The sequence below is a fragment of the Pongo abelii genome, chromosome 12 (assembly GCF_028885655.2).
Source record: "Pongo abelii isolate AG06213 chromosome 12, NHGRI_mPonAbe1-v2.0_pri, whole genome shotgun sequence".
Taxonomy (NCBI): domain Eukaryota; kingdom Metazoa; phylum Chordata; class Mammalia; order Primates; family Hominidae; genus Pongo; species Pongo abelii.
Genome location: NC_071997.2, coordinates 60,983,930 through 61,006,898, shown reverse-complemented (window position 1 = coordinate 61,006,898; position 22,969 = coordinate 60,983,930). Strand labels below are relative to the sequence as shown.

At 36.2% G+C, this 22,969-nt stretch overlaps 1 protein-coding gene, 1 long non-coding RNA gene and 1 other non-coding gene across 9 annotated transcripts in view; 2 read left to right on the top strand and 1 right to left on the bottom strand.

The window, feature by feature from the left end:
* The window catches only part of ZNF638 (zinc finger protein 638), a 97,221-nt gene that overhangs the window by 28,626 nt on the left and 45,626 nt on the right, over window positions 1–22,969 (top strand). For 5 of the 7 annotated variants that reach the window (XM_054548067.2, XM_063713612.1, XM_054548071.2 and 2 more), the window contains 7 exons: window positions 3,152–3,190; window positions 3,945–4,243; window positions 5,444–5,721; window positions 8,399–8,545; window positions 9,890–10,012; window positions 20,160–20,218; window positions 20,451–20,503. In XM_054548067.2, coding sequence (XP_054404042.1) covers window positions 3,152–3,190; window positions 3,945–4,243; window positions 5,444–5,721; window positions 8,399–8,545; window positions 9,890–10,012; window positions 20,160–20,218; window positions 20,451–20,503 — 998 coding nt within the window. The remainder of the gene's footprint in view (window positions 1–3,151; window positions 3,191–3,944; window positions 4,244–5,443; window positions 5,722–8,398; window positions 8,546–9,889; window positions 10,013–20,159; window positions 20,219–20,450; window positions 20,504–22,969) is intronic. The other 2 variants (XM_063713613.1, XM_063713609.1) reach the window with 1 other exon arrangement.
* LOC100936808 (uncharacterized) lies at window positions 10,019–19,068 on the top strand. The gene is made up of 2 exons (XR_008522363.1): window positions 10,019–14,031; window positions 16,999–19,068. It is a non-coding gene; the product is annotated as an uncharacterized LOC100936808 (long non-coding RNA).
* Window positions 19,691–19,794, bottom strand: LOC112132129 (U6 spliceosomal RNA). Its single transcript, XR_002913944.1, has one exon. It is a non-coding gene; the product is annotated as a U6 spliceosomal RNA (small nuclear RNA).

Below are 22,969 nucleotides of genomic sequence, written 5' to 3'. Positions count from 1 at the left end.
GTATAAGGATTATTCCTGATTTTATCAGTGAGAGAAGTGAGGCACAGAGACAATTTCCCTACCATCATGCAGCACATAGTTAAACGGAACTAGTTGAGCTCGTGGGCCTTTATCATCCCTTCTACTTTTTTATGGCTTAAAAAATTTTCAGAATAAAATATTGAAGAGAAAAAGGAAGAAAAACATTTGTATGTTCTTCATCTATATTCACCATTTGTTAATATTTGCTTTATTATATCATACATTTGTTTCTGAACTATTTGAAAATAAATTGCAGACATTATGAGACATCATTTCTAAATTCAGCATGTATCTCCAAAGTATAAGGACGTCGTTCTGCATAACCACAATACAGCACATTTAAGGAGATTAACAATAATTCCACAATTCCTTCTAATATATAAGCCAAATTCATATTTTCCCATTTCTTTCCAGAATGCCTTTTATAACTCTTCTTGTTTGTCCCATCCATACCCCCAATCCAGTATTCAGTTAAGATTTATGCATTACAGTCTCTTTTAATCTAGAATAGCCTACTCTTTGTTTGTTTTTTGTTTTGTTTTGTTTGTCTTTCTTTTTATTTTGTTTGAGAAGGATGTTTTATGGTGTTGATTTTTTTCCTTGAAATGTCCGGGAAACTTGTCTTGTTGAATGTCCCACTTTCTATAGTTTTCTATTTGTTTCCTTAGCATTAAATTCACTGAGAACATTTTTGTTGCAAATGCTTCGTTGGTGATACGTATTTATTGCATCACATTGGGACAAAGATAATATCAGTTAACTATGTCCTTGCTCTTAATAGTTAACGTTACCACCTTTGTAAGGAGCGTTATTGCTTCTGAAGCACATTTTTGACTAGTTGGGCAGTACAGAGGTGTTTCCAAATTCTGCTTGCAGAATGTATACATGCTTTATCTTTCTGCCCTGGGCAGCAGAGATGAGAACATGTGTTACCTAGTGAACAGGTCTAAACTTGGTGAACCTGAACCTAGTGAAGAGCAACAATATTATTTATTACTATCTCAGCTCACTGCAACCTCCATCTCATGGGTTCAAGTGATCCTCCCACCTCAGCCTCCTGAGTAGCTAGGACCACTGATGAGTGCCACCATGCTCAGCTAATTTTTTGTATTTTTGGTAGAGACAGGGTTGCCAAAGCTGGTCTCAAACTCCTGAGCTCAAGCGATCTGCCTACCTCAACCTCCCAAAGTGTTGGGATTACAGGCATGAGCCACTATGCTCGACCATTATTACCAGCCCTTTATATTAGTCTTCAAGCTCTTGTGAACCATAAACTAGAGAGCTCTGGAAATTTAATAACTTTGATGTGTTGTTAATCACCTTCATTTCCACCATATACATATGAGAAAGCTAAGGCTTACACATACTAAGTAACTGGCTTTAAGTTTCATAGCCATTAAATGACAGCACCTACAGTGAAACCCAGTTTTGTTTGATGATAAAAGATTTGCTTTGAATCACTGTAAGACTAGGAATTTATCCTCCTGGATGGTACAGAGCAATGAAAGTTTTTAAAAGTGTGGAAATAGATGGAACAAAATTATCCATATATTGGGAATTGTTGACACTAGGTGATGGGTATGTTGGATTAAAGTTAACTTTTTTGTCTTCACAGTTTGTCCTCTCATAATTAAAAGATGCTCCAGACATTATATCTATTCTCAAAGTAGGAAGAATGAGGCAGAAGCTTTCTCAGATGTCTGTCAGGGGTTTTGTACCTATGTCTCATTGGTTAGAACTTACCACTGGCTATCTTCTAGAGATAGTGGGAAAGCAAATATTTAGCTTTTTTTTGCCATTGTAGTAAAGGCAAACAAGGGAAAAGGGAATTGAGAATTGCTGTGGGGTTAGCTCATTAACAATGTCTGAGGCAAATAGCAACCAAGACAAACCACTTTAATAAGGTTTGACCTAACTTTATTTTCCTGCTAGGTGATTTGTCAGAAGTTTGCTGCCTCCATTTCCTTACCTGGCTTTCATCTTGCTGCTGAAATTGTATTCTTAAATGTAGTGATTTATTTATTTAATATAATCAGCATGTCCAGATGCCTCTTATAGTTCAGATTTTCTAGAAGTCCCTTGAGAGTGAAGATACAGCCTTTTTCTTAGGCTTCTATGATAATACTGTTTCTCCTACTAGTTTTTCCGTGATTACTCCTTAGTCTTTTTTTTTTTTTTTTTTGCTTTGCTTTACTCTAAAGTTGTCGACGTGCCTAAGATTCTGTCCTTGGCTCTCTTTTTTTTCCTATAAACTCCATCTTGTGTTAGTCTCACTCTTAGGGCTATAATTGTGGCTTCTACATGCCTGATTTCTAAATATCAGCTCTCATCTTTTCCCCTAATTCCAGATATTCCTTTACACTTGTTCTGAAAACATTCCTGTTATCCTCTCTTACAAATGTTCGTTAAGTTCCCATTGTTTTTTTTCCTGTGTGTAACCTCATTACCTGATTTTAAGGCTCTTCGTAATTTGTCTCTACCTGAAACAACAGACAGCCTGTCCAAGTTTCCCCCTTTATAATTCCTTTTCATCATTTCTATGCTGTAGCTAGACCACTTCCTGGAACAAAACACCAATGTTTTGCCTCCAATCTTAGTTTACGTATTGCCACTGCATGAAATCTAACCTGATCCATTCCTTTTAATAGATCTTTGTAAGGGCTACCTGAAAAGCAACGCTTTCTGTGAGTTCTCTCCTGATTCCTCTCACTGGACATATCTTTATGAGGACTACTTGGTGCAAGTTAAGGGACACCATTCATGTTGTATTCTGTGAGTTGCCACATGGAATATGATAGGAGTGGTATTCCCTAGAGTTCTGTAAAGTAGATGAACTGTCTTCTCTCTTTTAACCCTTAACCTCAGCTCGTATCTTGTACCTCTTAACACTTTTGTGCATATGCTGGCCGGTTTACTTAAATGAAAGTTTAGGCCTTTAAAGTATGGGGAGTGTGTTTCCCTGATACACCTATTAGCATAATACTTTGATTATTTATTGACTTAAACACTCAGAATATTTTATTTCCAATAAAGGTTGTGAAACGTCCTTTTGATATATTACAGATAAAGATTAATTGAGCCTTACAGTCTTATTTTAGCTGTTAGTTAATATTGTTTATTTTCAAAATAGGTATCCTGATTGGAATCCTGAGATCCTCCCGTCAAGAAGGTAATTTTTAAAAATAGTAATATTATTAAAACTTGATTGTCTTTTAAAAGTAAACAGTTAATTTTAAGAAAGTGATTCTTTTGAGTTCTACTTCTGCCATTCAAACAACAGGCAAATGGAAAAACCTCTATGAATCTTTAACTTATTCCAGCTTAAATGTGACACAGCCCCTCCCCCGATCTACTTTCTTTAGCCTTTTCTGAAAATACTTTATTCTGACATTATTATTTTATGTTTATGACATCTTCTCTTGTAAATGCCTTGAATGCTAGGAGTGATATTATTAAGTTCTGTATCCCCTAGGGGATTCTACTCAGGTTATGTGTGTACACACACATAGAGAAATCAAAGTCATATTTATACATGGCATAATCTTTCAGGAAAAAATTATTGAAAACGTCTGTTTATGTAAATCATTTCCTAAATTCTTTACATAATTTAATACTTTAAAAACATAATTGGATATAATGTTGGTACAGGAAAAACCAGAGAAATTCATTATCGTATTCTTCTGTAAACTAGAAAACAGACATCCAAGCAATTGGAGGGCTGATAAACTGTTCTGATTGTTTCTTATTTAGCTATAAGGCTGAATTACATCATAACAAACAGATTTTTGTTTTAAGTACATATCTTTTATCAGAGTTTGGTATTGTTAGCAGTCTGTTTTTAACAAGGTACACTTCTATCATTTAGTATCATTTACATTTACATTAAATTGCTGATCACTTTCTTCTTCCCCCCCTGCTTGTAGAAATGAGGGCAATAGAAAAGAAAATGAAACTCCACGAAGACGTTCTCATTCCCCCAGTCCTAGGCGTTCTAGAAGATCAAGCTCAAGTCACAGATTCCGTCGGTCTCGAAGCCCAATGCATTACATGTATAGGCCGAGAAGTCGAAGTCCAAGAATTTGCCATCGTTTCGTTTCTAGATACAGATCCAGATCCAGATCCCGTTCACCATATCGAATTAGAAATCCATTTAGAGGTAGTCCAAAATGCTTTCGATCAGTTAGCCCTGAAAGGATATCAAGGAGATCAGTGAGATCATCAGGTATACTGATGGCCATGAAATAGTGAATGTACTTATTTTGACTAAATTTTTAAATGTCTTTCTTTTTGGATTTTGAGAAATGTTCTACTTTATTAAATTTTAGAATTGATAAATGAAATCTGACCCACATGCCACAGAGTTAATTATTCCCTCTGGTAACTTGGCAAAGAAATGTGTGTGAATGTATGTGTCCACCAACATCATATTTAAAAACCAAGGATGGTAAAAATGTCTTAGTTTGCTTTAATAATTGATTATAGAATTCCATGGATTAATTTAAAATGTTTTTGAAATTATTATTTTTTTAACCTGTGACTTAATGTTGATTTTATGACCCTTTCAGAAATAGCTCACACATGCATGCACACACACACACACACACACACACACACACTTTCTTCTACAATGAAAGAAACCATAGTTAATATCTGAGAAGTACTTTGACACTCCCACTGTTTCACTTGACTAGCCTGAAAAATTCAAAAATAGTACTTTGCACAGGTCTTATTGTGTCTAGTATAGTCTAAAATGCTGAATTCAAATGGAGATAACCTTTAATTATATAAGGCATTCCTTCTTAAAGTATGGCCCAAGGATCGATTGGGGTCCTCAAGATCTTTTAAGAGTTCTATGAGGTCTGTCTTCTCTTTTCTAATTACATGCCTCCATGAGGCTGGATTTTCTTTATCCAGAAGCAGATACAAGAATTTAGGTTCTTCTTTTAAGCCCAACATTAAAATGTGTAGAAGAAGGTACTATAGTGCTACTCATTTCACTAGTTTTGTTTTGGGAATTACAGTTGGTTTTTATAAAAATATTTATGTTAATATGGGAATTTACTTTTTTTGCCATTACTTTCAGTGGCAAAAACTGCAGTTACTTTTGCACCAACCTAACATATGAATTGATAAATATTTTTAAAATTTTAATTTCTAATATGGTAAATATCAGTAAATATAACACAAATCTTTGTAGGCTTCAGTAAGTGTAAAGCAGTCTCAAAACCAAAACTTTAAGGATCACTGGGGCCCATAAGGGAATAAAGGAACTTCATGTAAAAAGCCTTCTGAGTGAATAAAATCTAGATTTTTTTATTGTCTGTGTGCTCCCTGTTTAGCTTGAGAATAGCACTATGTGATTATGTCATGAGATGGCTCCTACCTTAATTTTTTCCAATTGAAATTTATATCTTTTTACTAGATAGAAAAAAAGCATTAGAAGATGTAGTACAACGATCTGGGCATGGGACAGAATTTAATAAACAGAAGCATCTTGAAGCTGCTGATAAGGGACATTCACCAGCACAAAAGCCTAAAACTAGCAGTGGAACAAAACCATCAGTTAAACCTACAAGCGCTACAAAGAGTGATTCAAATCTAGGAGGACATTCTATTCGTTGTAAATCAAAGAATCTTGAAGATGACACTTTGTCAGAATGTAAACAGGTGTCTGATAAAGCTGTTTCTCTCCAGCGAAAGGTAATTCTCTAATTAATAATTATTTTTAGAGAGAAGGTTTCACTCTGTCGTCCTGGCTGGACTGCAGTGGTGCAACAAACATGGCTCACTGCAGCCTCGATCTCCTGGGCTCAAGTGATCCTCCTGCCTCAGCTTCCCAAGTAGCCGGCACCACAGGCGTGTGCCACCATGCCTGGCTAATTTTTTAATTTTTGTGGAGATGGGATCTTGCCATGTTGCTCAGGCTGGTCTCGAACTACTAGGCTCAGGCAGTCCTTCCACATCAGCTTCCCTAAGTGCGTGAGCCCCTATGCCTGGCTTCGTAATTCTTTGTTAGTGCAAGTATGCACACATTTGCTATAACAAACAGAAAACAAAGTTGTTGCCGGGCATGGTGGCTTATGCCTGAATCCCAGCACTTTGGGAGGCCAAGCGGGGTGGATCGCTCGAGCTTAAGAGTTTGAGGCCAGCCAGAGCTACATGGTGAAACTCTCTCTCTACAAAAAATATAAAAATGAGCTGGGGGGTGGTGGCAGGTGCCTGTAGTCCCCGCTACTTGGGAGGCCTTGGGAGGCTCAGGTGGAAGGATCACTTGAGCCCGGGAGGCAGAGGTTGCAGTGAGCTGAGATCACACCACTGCACTCCAGCCTGTACTATAGAAGGAAGACCCTGTCTCAAGAAAAAAAAAATGAAGTTGTCTTAACTGTTTTATTCCATATTTCCAATAACTTTGAAATTACGAGTTGTTACATGATTTTAGTATGGAATATTTTACTGGTTTTTGTTATGAGTATAATAAAAGTCCAAGGTTCAAAATCTTGTAGCTTAGGAATTCCAGTGGTTTGGTATTTGATGTGTCAAAAGAACATTTTGATGGTTTGGCATTTTTGGCTAGCTTCACAAGCAGATCATTGTGATGAGTTTTGCTCTCTAATTGGGAAAATGAATAATCACCAGCAGCAATATTGAGCTTTTGTAATCTTTTTTAGTAAGTTATAAGAGTGAGCCTCTCCTGAGAATTGATCATTATTCATCTGTTCTATACTTTTTGTGGTACAGTTCAGAAGTCAAATACTCTGTTGTACAGTGTAAAATTTATATTTTGGTACTGATTTATTAGTGTATTTTGACTGTAACCTACTGGTTACGATACTAAGGTATTGTTTTATTGTATATGTTTATTAAATCACTATTAAATAATATATTAAAACAAGAGACTATCTTCAGAGAAAATCCTAATAGGCCCAATATCAAATATTTTGTATATTTTAATATTAATAAGTCTTCAAGTATTTAGGTATGGAATGCATTGTTCTCAACAGTATTTAAATACATGAAAGACTTTCAGTAAGTGCTGCTCCCTGCCCCAAAGAACTTACATTTAGAAGGATAAACATAATAATCAACCAGTAATTAACAGAATTTTGAAGAGCATTGGGAAGAAATTTTTGAGTATAGGGAAAATTTTGAAGAGACTGAGTTAGTCTTATAAGATTATTAATATATGAAGTTTTTTTCATTTTGTTTCAAGACTTCTAGGTGGTGGAAGTGGAACTTTTTTTTTAAGTTTTCTTATTTACTAAAAAATAAGAGAAATGGGGGTCTCCCTTTCTCACCCAGGCTGGAGTGCAGTGGCACAGTCATAACTCACTGCAGCCTCAAGTTCCTGAGCTCAAGTATCCTCCTGCCTCAGGCTCCCAGGTAGTTAAGACTACAGGTATGCGCCAACACACCCAGCTGGGTGTTTTAATTTTTTTTTTTTTTTTTGGAGACAGAGTCTCACTCTGTCACCCAGGCTGGAGTGCAGTGGCGCGATCTTGGCTCACGCAACCTCCGCCTCCCGGGTTCAAGTGATTCTCCTGCCTCCTGCCTTAGCCTCCTGAGCAGCTGGGATTACAGGCGTGTGCCACCACGCCTGGCTAATTTTTTTTATTTTTAGCAGAGATGGGGTTTCACCGTGTTGGTCAGGCTGGTCTCGAACACCTGACCTTGTGATCCATCCACTTGGTCTCCCAAAGTGCTGGGATTACAGGCGTGAGCCACTGGGCCTGGCTTTTTTTTTTATTTTAAATATAGAGTCTTAGTATGTTGCCCATCCTGGTCTTAAACTCCTGGCCTCAAGCGATCTTTCTGCCTTGGCCTCCCAAAGCAGTGGGATACAGGCATGAGCCACCATGCCTGGCCCTAATTTTTAACGTAAGTGGTAAAGTTGATACTACAGTGTATTCAAATGGTATGCATTATATATGAATTTTTAAAAATATTATACCTGTCTAGAGATCATTTCCAATTATTAGAACAGAGGGGGTGAGCAAAGCTGTAATTTCAGCTTTACTTGTTGGTGGGCCATGTAGTTTCATGGAAAAATTCTCTCTAATGGCCTTGGAACATTCCATAGATCTTATTTGCTATAAGATGCTATAAACAGAAAAGAGCACCTATAAACCATTTCCGGGTTAAAAAATGTAAGTAACATTTCTTATCACTTTTGCATTTAAAATCTTATTAAAGTGTTAAAATTGTGATTTAAAAAACTGCGTAAAGGGGATGGTGAAGGAAAAAGAAAAATGGGTAAAATATTTGGAAAAGACCCTTTAGTGTACTAATATTAGTGGTAGAAGAAATTATATAGGAAATTATCACTGTACATTGTAGCTTAATTTGGTTTATTTTAAATTGTCTTTCACTCCAAAAATAGCTTCGGAAAGAACAGTCATTGCATTATGGTTCGGTTCTTCTTATATCTGAATTACCAGAGGATGGTTGTACTGAAGAAGATGTGAGAAAATTATTTCAACCATTTGGGAAAGTGAATGATGTCCTGATTGTTCCATATAGAAAAGAGGTGAGTCATTTAGTCTGTGGTAAAAATTCATACAAAGTGATTGCTTTAATGATTCTATAAATTGCTGTTGTGTTCCTTAGCTGCTTGTACTGCATATATAATTGTTCTTTGAGAGTTATATAAATGTTTGGATGTGAATAAGCAAGGCCCCAAAATAATGTTTTATATCCTTTAAAATAAGTGTTTGCCCACTTTTTCTGTAAAGGGCCAGCTAAATATTTTTGGTTTTATGAGCCATCTTTAGGATCTCAACTACTGTGCTCTGGCATTCTAGTACAATAACAGCTATAAGTAATATGTAAATGCGCAAGCATGGCTGTGTCCAAAAAACTATTTACAAAAATAGGTAGTATGCTATAGTTTGCTAGTCATTAGTTAGAACACCAGTTAGATAAGACTAAAACAAATTATTTCCTTTGTATGGTAAGTATTTTCTGTGGGTTATATTCCAATAACTCACATGATAAAGTTAAGAACTATGAACAGTTCTTAACATAAGCACAACATAAAATAGTTAAGGCTGGGCGTGTTGGCTTGTGCCTGTAATCGCAGCACTTTGGGAGGCCGAGGCAGGTGGATCACCTGAGATCAGGAGTTTGATACCAGCCTGACCAACGCGGCGAAACCTGGTGTCTACTAAGAATACAAAAATTAGCCAGGCGTCTGTAATCCCAGCTACGTGGGAGGTTGAGGCAGGAGAATCTCTTGAACTCGGGAGGCAGAGGTTGCAGTGAGTAGAGATCGCGCCGCTGCACTCTAGCCTGGGCAACAGAGTAAGGCTCCGTCTCAAAAAAAAAAAAAAAAAGTTTTGTGAGTTAAGGCTGGGTGTGGTGGCTGAAGTCTGTAATCCCAGTACTTTGAGAGGCCAAGGCTGGAGGATCGCTTGAGGCCAGGAGTTCAAGACCAGCCTGGGCAACATAGCGAGCCCTCCGTCTTAATTTTTTAAATAAGTTTGTGAGTCAGGACAGGGAACATAGTGATAGTGTTGTCTTTTTTACAAGAAGCCTTTAAAATGTCAGACCTACCACAAGCTGGACCATATCTTCCCTTCCCTCTTATTGTTCAGTGAGCCCTGCCTTCTCATTTCCTCTTCTTCCATGAGCCTGCCTGGATTTTGTTTATCTTGGTAGTGGTATAGAAATTCTGTAAGGTTAAATGTCCATTTAATGTGTGAAACATCCTTAATCAAATTATATTTGAGCAAAATAAAAACAGGCAAAAGGAACCATGACTTGAGGTAGTTTCATAGTTTGATGTTACAAAAGAAAGGATTAAGTCCATTTTAAAATGCAGGAACTTTTAAAGATAGATTTGTGACTAAAGATGGAATAAATTTCATTTTAGGCTTACCTAGAAATGGAATTTAAAGAGGCAATTACTGCAATTATGAAGTACATTGAAACAACACCTCTTATGATAAAAGGAAAAAGTGTGAAAATATGTGTTCCAGGAAAGAAAAAAGCACAGGTAAACTGGATTTAGGTCTTAAATGTTCTATCACTGTTGTTTAGTTTAACTTTTTTGTTTAAGTATGGCACACATACAGAAATATGCATAGAAACATAAATGTTAGCTCAACGCATTATATGTGCATTAATTCAAGTATGTTGAAATTAAAACTTCTTCATACATGTATGGTGCTATATACAGTATTAAATAACAACAACTAGGAGAAAATACTTGCCATATATAACACAAAAATAGCAAACATCTGTGAATCCGTTACCTAGGTCACAAAAGCGAACATTGACAGTATATGGAAGTCCCTTGCTTACTTCTTCTCAATTCTTACACCCTCCCTTCTTCTCATAAGTAACCACTAACTTGATTTCTAATGCCATAGTTGAGTTATGCCTGTTTTCAACTTTACATAAACAAAATCATAGAGTGTATATTCTTTGTGCCTTTACTTCCTTAGAAGTATCAAGTTTTGTAACTTTAATTTTTCTAGATCATTTCTATGCTTCAGTTTATATGATCGTAGATAATATCTATAGAATTACTTTAAATTACCTTTTAAGGATGAGCTTTCTGTTAAGTAAAAAGCTATATGTATATCTCACCTGTAACGTTTTCTTTGTGTATGTGTGTGTTTTTTAAAATAGGGTGTTGAGAAAATATATTTATATCTAAAAAAAAATTATTGTATTTTTAATTTTTGTGGGACATAGTAGGTATATATATTTATGAGGTACATGAGATATTTAGATACAGGCATGCAGTGTGTAATAATCACATTATGGAAAATGGGATATCTGTCCCCTCCAGCATTTATTCTTTGTGTATCAAACAATCCAGTTATACTCTTATAATTGTTTAAAAATGTACCATTAAATTATTTTTTACTATAGTCACTGTTGTGCTAGCTAATACTGGGTCTTACTCATTCTGTTTTTTTTTGTACCCGTTAATTATCCCCTCATCTACCCCCTATTACCCTTCCCAGCCGCATAACCATCCTTCGACTTTCTGTCTCCATGAGTTCAATTGTTTTAGAGCCCACAAATTGTGGGATTTTTTAGATACCACAAATAAGTGGGAACGTGTGATCTTTGTCTTTCTGTGTCTGGCTTATTTCACTTAATATAATGACTTCCAGTTTCATCCATGTTATTTTAAATGACTGAATCTCATTCATTTTTATGGCTGAAGAGTATTCCATTGTGTATATGTACCACATTTTATCTGTTCATCTGTTGATGGACACTTAGTTTGCTTCCAGGTCTTAGCTAATGTGAATAGTGCTGCAAGAAACATGGGAGGAGTACAGATATCTCTTTGATATACTGATTTCTTTTCTTTTGGGTATATATACCCAGCAGTGGGATTGCTGGATTGTATGGTAGATCCTATTTTTAGTTTCTTAGGACCCTTCAAAATATTCTCCATAGTGATTGTACTAATTTACGTTACCACCAACAATATACTGAGGGTTCCCTTTTCTCCACATCCTGGCCAGCATTTGTTTTTGCCTGTCTTTTGGATAAAAGCCATTTTAACCGGGGTAAGATGATATCTCATTGTAGTTTTGATTTGCATTTCTGTGATGATCAGTGATGTTGAGTACCTTTTCATGTGCCTTTTTGCCATTTGTGTGTCGTCTTTTGAGAAATGTTTCTTCAGATCTTTTGCCCATTTTTTTTTTTATCAGAGTATTAGTTTTTTTTTTTCCTGTAAAGTGGCTTGAGTTCCTTATATATTCTGGTTATTAATCCCTTGTCAGATGGATAGTTTGCAAATATTTTCTCTCATTTTGTGGGTTGGCTCTTTGTTGTTTTGTTTTCTTTGCTCTGCAGAAGCTTTTTAACTTGAAGTGGTCCCATTTGTTCATTTTTGTACAGCATTTGCCTATGTTTGTGGGGTATTACTGAAGAAATATTTGCCCAGACCGATGTCATGGAGAGAGAGTTCCTCTAGTGTTTTCTTGTAGTAGTTTCATAGTTTAAGATCTTAGGTAAAAGTCTTTAATCTATTTTTATTTGATTTTTGTATATGGTGAGAGATGGGGTTCAGGTTCATTAATGCGTATGGATATCCAGTTTTCCCAGCTGGTACCTCCCTAGGTTACGTGCCATCCCAGCCCACTAGCTCTAATCCCAGCCCCAGCCCTAAGAGTTGCCTAGGAGTTGCAGTCCTTGTGTCCTAGACTACCTTTCAGGTTTACCTAGCACCCTGGAGCACTTTAGTCCATGATAGTGAGACTTGCCAAGAAATTCAGATTCTTATTGCTGGGATGGATGATTCCTCTTTGGCTAGGTCTGGTCCAAAGGCTCCTTCAGTGCATGGGTGCTGGCTGAGTACAGCATGGCTTTGCTGTCAACTGTGACAGAGCAGCACTGAGTTCAGTGTAAAGTCCCCTAGTTACTGCGCTGTCCCTTCCTAAAGTGCACAGACTCTGTCCATGTTGTGGGGCCCGATCAGGGAGGTGTGCTGTCAGGGATTTAAAGCTGTCTCTGCTACCCTCTTCAATGCCTCTTTCAGTGATACAAAGTCAAAACCTGGTAGTATGATTGCTCACTTGATATTTGGTTCTTGTGATGATGCTTTTCTGTGTGCAGATAGTCGGTAGAATTTGGTGTTCCTGCTGGGGATGGGATGAACAGTGTAGGTTTCTATTCTACCATTTTGTTCCAGCCAGCTATGTGTTCTAGTAATTTAATTTTTCTACCAGCTGTAGAATGGCTACTTTATAGGGGTTCTATAACACACATTTCTCAGTAATTTGATTTGGTAGTCTAACCATGTTAGTGCATTTAGATTTTCGTCATTCTTTGTAACTTCTCTGTAGTGTTTCTCTGTATGAATATACCACAGATATATTACCAATTCCTTACTGATTGATATTTAGGTTGTTTCTAGAAACAGAACTTTAGTTAACACCTTGTGTACCTTCACAGGCCATCTTTTGACATTTATGATAGTGTTTTTTTAGGTGACACCTACCCAATGGAATGGTTGGTTTATAGGATGCACAGTAATGGATAATGTAGGATTGCTCACTAAATAACTGTTACAATTTACTCCCTGGTAATTTATGAGAGTATTACCAACAACATCTTAATTTCTTCAGCTTTAAAAATTCATTTTATAGAAAATGATACCTAGTTTTAATTTGCATCTTTTTGATTATTCATTAACTTCTTTTTATATAATTGTTAGCTATATCTATTAACTGTTTAAGTGAGCTGTCTGTATCTTTTCCTATTTTGTTATTGTTGTCTTTTTAAAAATATTCATTTGAAGGTGCATGAATATTGTGCATTCTAGACACTAATTTTGCATTATATGTAAGAAGTCTTTTCTTACAGTCTGTTGCTTGTGTTGTGCATACATATATCAAGTTTGATTTTTTTTTTTTTTTGGTTGAATTTTTTTTTTTTTTTTTTTTGGCGGAGCCTCTCTCTGTCGCCCAGGCTGGAGTGCAGTGGCACTATCTCGCCTCACTGCAAGCTCCTCCTCCCGGGTTCACACCATTCTCCTGCCTCAGCCTCCTGAGTACCTGGGACTACAGGTGCTCGCCACTAATAGAGACGGGGTTTCACCATGTTAGCCAGGATGGTCTTGATCTCCTGACCTTGTGATCTGCCCGCCTCAGCCTCTGAAAGTGCTGGGATTACAGGCGTGAGCCACCTCGCCTGGCCAAGTTTGAAATTTTTATGTACTCAAATTTATTGCTATTTTATGGCTTCTGCATTTTTTTCTTTATTATTTTTTTTGCCTGTGACACAGCCTCAGGAGGTTCTGAGGACATGTTCCCCTCTTTTTGAGACAGGGTCTCACTCTGTCACCCAGGCTGGAGTGCAGTGGCACAATTTCGGCTCATTGCCACCTGCGCCTCCCAGGCTCAAATAATCCTCCCACCTCAGCCTCCTGAGTACCTGGGACTACAGGTGCAAGCCACCGCGCATAGCTTAGTTTTAATTTATTTTTTGTAGATATGAGGTTTCACCTTGTTGCCCAAGGTGATCTCACACTCCTGGGCTCAGGTGATTCTCCTGCCTCGGCCTCCCAAAGTGTTGGGATTACAGGTGTGAGCCACTGTTTTTGGCCTGCTTTTTTTCTTTTGTCTTTTTAAGAACTTGCCTGTGCTAGTGCCTAAAAGGTTTTATTCCTTAATCTATTATTTGCAGCATAATATAGGATTGGAATCAGTATTGTTTCCAAAATGGGAGCCAGTTAGCCTCAACACTATTTATGCCTAATTTATCCTAGTTGATTTGAAAAGCTTCTTTTATGTGTATAAATTCTGTATACATAGATGTGTTTCATACTCTTCTGTTGTGGCAATACTATGTGATTTCTGTTACAACAGTTATTATAACTTCATAATATTTCCCTGTCTTTCTTGTAGAGTTATTTATTCATTTTGGTTAATGTTTTTCCTCTTTATTTAAATTCATTTTATTTAATCTTGAACATTTACTCCTGCACATTAGTTTTAGAATCAGTTTAAGTTCTCTTAAAAAAAACTTACTGGAATTTAATAAATACTGTGTTGAATTTGTAATAGTATTTTTACAACACTAAGTCTTTCTATCAAGAAACATAATTCGTTGGCTGGTGGCTCTGGCCTGTTATCCTAGCATTTTGAGAGGCTGAGGTGGGCAGATAACTTGAGCTCAGGAGTTTGAGACCAGCCTGGGGCAATATGATGAAACCCTGCCTCTACTAAAAATACAAAAATTAGCTGGGTGCGGTGGTGCGTGCATGTAGTCCCAGCTACTCAGGAGGAGGCTGAGGCAGGAGGATTGCTTGAGCCCACGAGGTGGAGAGGTCGCACTGAGCTGAGATAGCACCATGGCACCCCAGCCTGGGCAACAGAGCCAGGCTTTGTCTTAAACAAACAAAGAACATGGTTTGTCTATTTAGATTTCCTTTTATGCCCTTTAGCAAGTTTTACTTTTTTTTCCATAAAGTTCTTGAACATTTTGTGGGGGTTAAATTTATTATTTTACTTATTTTTACATATAGCTATTAGAGAGAATCTTTATTTTTTAGTTCTCATATGTTTTCTAGTTAGTTACTACTAGAGTAACCTGTCATCCTAGTTTATACCTGCTATATGCCATCCATTTATTCCCATTGTCCTGGTTTGGATAATAAATCGTGTGACCTTAGTTATTACCAATTTTATCATTTAAGATTTCATTCAGTTTCAACTAATAAAATCTCACTAGTGGATTGTTAACAAATAAGAGGTATATTTATCTCATAACAGAAATCTGCATGTAGGTGGTCCAGTGCTCGTGCAACAGCTCCATAATACCTTCAGGAACCTCACCTTGTCTTCCAGCACTACTGTCTTTAGAATGTATCTTTCATCCTCAGTTGTGAGATGGTTTCTGCGCCTTCTGGCATCTTTTCTATCTTCGAGACATACAGGAATAAAAATGCAGAGCAAAATGAGTTTTTGTTTTCTTTTCTGGAAAGAGTGAGTTCCCCAGCAGCATTTGCCTGCATTTGATTTACCAGAACTACCAGACACATGGCCATCTAGTTGCAGAGGCAGTTAAGGAGAAACAAGGATTAAATACATAATTTAAGAACTTAAACTTTATCCTGTAGAGAGGTATATGTTATTCAAGGTTTTTGAACCAGGGCATGACATAATAAAATGGAGATTAGAAAGATTCATTTGGAAATGGTTTGGAGAATGAGTTAGGCAAATGATTTTGAAGGCAAAGAAAGCCTAGCAGATTGAGTAAAGTGGAGAAGAGCATTGAAGTCCAATTAGAAGACTCGTTTAATCAATATACTCAGCCTTTTGTGATAATGGTAATGGTTTGTGGGTAGATTAGTAACCTTGAAAACAGAAAGGAATAGTGGCTTATGCTAGTGACTGTCCAGAAAGACCTAGCTGATCATTAAATTTTGGGAATTGTTGAGAAGGCCAGTTTTCTTTCATTCTAAACAGTTAACGTAGTTAAGGAACATAGGTAAGGATACATTTAAGGAAATAGGATGTTTCAGATAGCTTAAAAAATTCTCTTGGCCAACTTTTTGATGAAGTTGGTAAAGTAGCAATGTAAGTCCAAGAGCCCAGGCATATTTACTGTCATGATTTTCATAGTAATGAGTAGGAAAAGAAAATACGAGCACTAGAAGCTGGAAAACATGCCATTTTCATGGCAGATTTTAATGTTCTTCAGCTAAATGTTGTTTGGATGATGCTGGAACAAGAAGGCTAACTCATGACACCTCTGTTGTGACAGAGCAACATGCCTAGGGATTGAGTGGAGGGAACTCTGAAAAGAATTTGAGTTGTGCCTTCTTCATATTGGAAGTATGTGGACAGTTGTTTTTGTTGTTGTTTGTTTGTTTTGTTTTGTTTTGTAAATAAGTGTCTGAGGCAGGAAGGGGCAATCTTTTTGGCCTGTTACCACTTCAAGTTTTTCTACCAGTGCAAGCCAAAAATAAGCTGAAAGAACAAACTAGGAAAAAGAAGAGCTGTGCTATAGCTTTCTTTGTCCAAATCTTGATTTTGGCATGGCATGTCAAAACCTAGAAAAAACTTACCTGCCCAACATTTGATATTTCATGTTAGGACTGCCTCTAACTCTAGCTGTTTCATGTAACATCTTCTCCATTTTGCTGCTTCTATGAATCTAAATATTACAGAAAAGGTAAAAAATATCCTATATCCCTGTGTTAATATGGATTTGTACAACTCTTGTCAGAAACTAGGTAGCCTAGTCTTTAATAATAACGTGGTAACCTAGTCTTTAATAATAATAATTTAATAATAACCTCGACATCCATTCTTAGCAGTGATTCTTAAGTCTTTTTGAGCTATTCCTTGCCCCACCATTACCAGTAATCTGATGAAAGCAAACATTCTTTTTTTCCCAGAGAAAGGGCCATATACTCATACTTTAAAAGTTTTCTTTAAAGTATCAGGAGCCCAGTGCAGTGGCTCATGCCTGTAATCCCAGCACTTTGGGAGGCCGAGGCAGGATAATTGCTTGAGCCCAGGAGTTTGAGACTAGCCAGGGCAATATAGTGAGATCTTATCTCTACAAAAAATTAAAAAATTGACCTAGTGTGGTGGCACGCACCCAGCTGCTGGGTGGGTGCGGTGGGAGGATCGCTTGAGCCCGGGAGGCGGAAGTTGGCTGGGTGATGGAGTGAGACCCTATCTTAACAAAAGGGGGCTGGGGGATGATCAGGAGCCCTTGATGTGGAAAAAAGTAGGATCAGATTTCTAATAAAACCCTTTCAGCCATGACATACTACTGCATTTCAACCTTGTGCAAAAAAACAATTTTTAAAACTTCAATTCAGTGTTTTCAGCAAGATTCATGGGGACATTACAATTAAAACTGGAGCAAGTAGTCAACTAAGAAGATTGCATGGATATGAAAAATAATGCTGGGCATTAGTGAACATTTGAGCATTACAGAAAATCTAATGAATTAACAAGAAGATAAAAGCGAAAATACGCAATCAGAATTCGAATGAGAGGTTTTCATTTTAATTCTGAAACTATTTCTTATTAGTTAAGCATCTGTTACGCCTCTGTTGTGTCAGGCATTGTAATATCTACAGAAGATGCAGTGGTGAGCAAGAGAGGTGTGATCCTACTCTTGGTGTGAAAGTTAAAAGAGTGAAAAATGATTAGAGGAAAGGCACGGTAGATATATTTAGAAGACACAGTCTGTACATAAGTGGAATTCCAGAAAGAGGACATCATTTAAATACTGAGGATTTTAAATTTCATGGTTATGGTGGGGCACCTTATAGTGATCTAGGCAGAAAACAGTTTAATTATACAAAGAAATAGTCTAGCCTTAGATCGCAAAGCAACACATTCTTAAGAGTTGAGTGGGAAAATGTGATTCATTGTAATTGAGTACATTCATTTCAAGTGGAATCCTAAGGTGTGTGTTAGGACAGTATTTATTCTCAGACATGCATGGCCTTAGAAGGTATTTCACTAATACATCTTTTTCTAAAACATTAAAATGAACTTAAGAAGTGGAGAAGTTATATAAAATGTTGGCAGTGAACAATGAAACAAGTTAAACATAGACTAAAATCTAAATAATCATATTTTTATAAAATAAATTTCAAAAAATTTCACTTAAAATTACCAGAAAGATAATTTTCATCTGAAATGTATAGTCAAAAATTGGAATGTAGCCAAGGAGTAAAGGCTAAATGTTTCAACATACATCGGAACTTAGTAGTTTCAAATTTCTTTTAAAATTGAAAATTACCATTAGTAGAATAGAACTCTAAATAATTGAGTTGAAGGAACATGTGGGATAAAATCCCATATAGTGCAAAAGGAAATGACAAGAGTGCCCAAAAAGAACAGAAAGTATAAAACTGCATGAGAACAGTTACGATGAAATTCAGATCAAGTTAACAAATACTTGCTGAATGTTCAAGCATGACTTTATGCGCTGGGAATAGAATATTGAAGAAAACAAAGTCCCTGGTATCACAGAGTTTTAACTTCAGGGGTAGGGAGAGAAAGACCACAAATAAGTTAAAAATGCATATGTATTATGTTTGTTTTCAACAAGTGCTATGGTAAAAAAAAAATTAGGAAAGGGGAATAGAAGTACTCTTGTTGGGGAATGAAGAGCTGTGCAACTTTCAGTAAGGTAGTAGTTGGGGAAGATCTTATTGAAAAGGTGATATTTGAGCAAACACTCGAAGAAGATGAGGGACCAAACCACGTCCTGGATTGAGAGCATTCCAGACAGAAGGAATAGCACCTGTCAAACCTATACCTGTGTAGCATCTTAGAGGAGTAGAAAGGATGCTTGGGGTTGGAGTGAAGAAGTATAGGAAGAAGTGTATTGTGGTTTGGGAGTTAGAAGGTAGGTGGAACATATGTTGTAAACTTTTAGAGGCCATTGTAAGTACTGGCTTTTTTTCCTTGAGTCTAATGAGAGGTTTTGAGTTTTCGTAGAACAGCAGTTTCAGTCTGGGATTATGTTGTGAATAGAGAGTGAGTGAATGGCAAGGACCGAAGCAGAGACCATTACGAGGCGATTGTAGTAATCAAAGCAAAAGATAGTAGTAGATTAGACCAGGGTGATAGCAGTTGAACTTTAGACATTTGAAATGTCACAGTGCTATGAGAAACCATGTTTTTGAAAGATACAGTAGTTCCCCTTTATCTGAGGCTTGGCTTTGCAGTTTCAGTGGTCAGTTGTGGTTTGAAAATATTGAATAGAAAATTCCAGAAATACACAATTAACATGTTTTAAATTGTGCCCCATTCTGAGTTAGCATGATGAAATTTCATGCAGTCCAACTCCAGCCCACTGGGGCTGTGAGTCATTGCTTTGTCTAGAGTATCCACACTTTATATGCTACCTGCCGACTAGTCACTTAATAGCTGTCTTGGTTATCAGATTGACCATCACTGTATTGCAGTGCTTGTGTTTAACCCTCGTTTTACTTAATAATGGCCCTAAAGTGCAAGTATGGTGATGCTGGCAATTTGGATATGCCAAAGAGAAGGGGAAAAATGCTTCCTTTAAGTGAAAAGTTGAAAGTTTTCGACTTAATAAGGAGAGAAAAAAACTGTATGCTGAAGTTGCTAAGATCCACAGTACAGTAAGATATTTTGACAGACCATATTCACGTAAGTTTTATTACACTATATTGTTACAACTTATTTTTTTAATTTAAAATATGGAATGCCTAACGAATATGCGTGTCATCCTTGTGCAGGGGCCATGCTAATTACCGTATCATTCCAATTTTAGTATATGTGCTGCTGAAGGGAGCATTTTTCTATTTTATTATTGTTGATCTCTTACTATGTCTAATTTATAAATTAAACTTTCATGTATATACAGGAAAAAAACATAGTATATATAGGGTTCAGCACGAGCACGGTTTCAAGGCATCCACCGGGGGTCTTGGTTAAGGGGAAACTGCTGTAGTTAATGATAAGAAAATGCAGATGAGTTGTGAAAGATGAGATGTAAAATTAGGCTATGTAATCACAAATTGAAAAAAATGTCTTTATAAATTGGAAAAGGTAATAAGCATGTGTCCTTTAGAATAGGAAGATTTTTTTAGATCTTTGTTCTATATTTTCTAAATTGCTTTATACTAAATTTCTTTTGTTCAAAATATTTTTCCTACATAGAACAAAGAGGTGAAGAAAAAGACTTTAGAGTCAAAGAAAGTATCTGCATCTACCTTAAAGTAAGTGACTTTATGATTTCATATGTGAGAATGAAATGTGTATATGACTTAAGAAATTTTAATTTTTAAAACCGCATTTTAAATATATTTTATCACTATAACTACAATTTAAGAGGAATATCACTCCAGTTGAATTATTTTAAACGTTTTTAGGTTTAAATATTACATTTTTAGGATTTTGTAGAACTTAGAATTCCTAAGTTGCTGCTAAATTTTTTCTCCTTTTAAATAGAAGAGATGCAGATGCTTCAAAAGCCGTTGAAATTGTTACTTCAACTTCTGCTGGTAAGTTGTTACTTTTAATATTCTTCCAAATGAGTGTATCTTGTCAGTTTAGTAGAAACTTAGATGATGATGCTAGGAAGACACTATTGTGCTTTAATGAAGGAGACCCAAATTACATTCTTTAATTGGCCCCTGTATTAAGCAGGTGGTTAATATTTAATGCTGTGTAATTACAGAATCACTTCTGGAGTAAATACAACAAATCTATGAGATAATGTATGTGAAATATCTATCGTAGTTCCACAGTTAATAGCTGTTTTTTACATGTTTAGGTTAGTTATGCAATATCTCCCTCCATCCCCTCCCGATAAACCCACAAGACAAAACATAAGAAAGGTATGTTAAGATTGCTTATCTGGTCCCCTTTGATTTTGGAGGTTAATTGAGAGCCAAAAAGCAAGCAAAAAAGACTATCCAGAAATGGATGTTATCATACTCATGTACTAAAAGCTATTTCTTTATACTCAGGAAAATACTTGAAGCCATCATTATGAATCTAGTTAAATAAATTTTGCATACAGTTTTATAATCCGGGTTCTCTTTTTTCTTAGTCCATTTAGGACTAGAAAGGTGGAAAGAAGTTTTGAGACTAGTACTAGTGAGAATAAACAGCTCGATAATGAAAGACAGGAAAGAAAAGCTAAAATAAGGCAGAGACAAATTTAGGAACTTACATTGCGTTTTGTATGTTCTGTTTGGGGAAGGTAAAAATATAGTGTGTTGGTTTTTCTAACTGGAATGAGGTAAGAATTTAGGCACTAAGTTTTACTAGTGAGGTGAAAATTGGATTGTGTGGAATATCTCGTTTCCCCATAAAGTTTAGTTGTATAGAGTACTGAAGTATTGAAGGTTAGCAGAGATACTATGAATGGCTTCTGGAAGGCAGTACATTTTGATTAAGATTTTAAATTAGGTAACGTTATGTGAAGAGATAAAATGTGGAGGCAGAAGATTACTTCATGTGGGGAGCACACAACAACAAAGGTAACAAAGTTGAATTATTCTATTGAAGGCCTTGAAGGGTCATGCTGAGAAGTTTTCAAATTTGACCCCATTAGTAGCATTTTCAGAATGTGTCGTGTTAAAGAGTAATTTCTGAAAGAAGTTTTGGGTAAAAAGGTTTGGGGTGTGTGTTATAGCTATTTTTTCTCTTTTGAAAAAATAATTCACAGAACACATTTTATGAAGTCCTTCAGGAAAGAAACCTATTTAGCTTTGTTTAGTCCACTGTTTCCTAAGCTTGGCAAAAGTACACTCCATTTTTTTCTGTATAAGAGCTAGTAACAATTGGTACAGACTCTGGGAAATTGCAGTAGAGAATATGGAGCTGCTCACTAATTGTTTAGGATTCTTATACAGATTGGATAAATTGGAGAGATGTAAAAATCCCACTGAGAAAAAACAGTTGGGCTTCACTTTGGGATGATAAGGACCTGATGTGAAAAAGGTTAATTTAAGTGATGTGAGGAGGTAAAATTTGCATTTTATTATATGGAATTTTTCAGTAAATGAGTTTTAAAAATTTTTTAAGTAATTAAAATTTTCAGAGTTTCAGTCCTGATAGGTTTTACTAAGAGTGCGATGATATTATTGATTACAATTGGAAAACTCACAGTGGTGCCTTTGAATTTGGGGTTAGGTCCTTAGATTTCAACATTACCAAATTTCAGCTGTCACGGGTATCTGCTAGAGATATTCTTTAGTCAGCCAATCATATGGCATTGAAAGTGAGATACTTGGGAATTTTTATAAGTTTAAGGTCTAAATTTTGGAAAGCTAAGTACTTCCCTTCAATATAAATGTAGAAAGAAAAAGGAACCTATAAACAGGACTGAGAAAGTGACAGGTGAGAAAGGAAGGGTACTTGATAATTTTTTGAGATCCGCTCAGATTGAAGAGTGATAGGAAGAGTTAATTAGGGCAATTTTAAGGATAAATTTGATTATAAGCACAGGGAGGAAGCAAGAGTGTAATTTGATCATAAATGGAAACATTCGAGCTCTTACCCAGTACTAATTAAAAAGAAAAATAGTAATTATTGAGTACCTATTATATGCCCATGATAGGGGGCACTTTGTAGAGGCTTAGGATGTATCAGTGGACCAAATAGGCATGCCTGTCCCCAGACAGTTTACATTTTTAACTTGAGGTGACAAATATTAAATATAAAATAAACATTAAATAATATGAGTTTTAGAAAATGAGAAGTTCCGTGACACAAAGCTAAAGCAGAACCAGGGTAAAGGTGATGCAGGATTAGTTTGTTTTAAAGTTAGAATTTAGTATACAAAATAAGGTAAAAATGACTTATTAAGTAGACAGGCCTACTAACATATCTGTACCAGAAGAGAGAAAACAAGGAAAAGAAGCCTCACATTTGTGAGTATGATATTTATGCTGGGCACATAGTATACTTATGTTATTTTGTTTAATCTTTCAAACCATTCTTTGAGTTATAGTTAATGT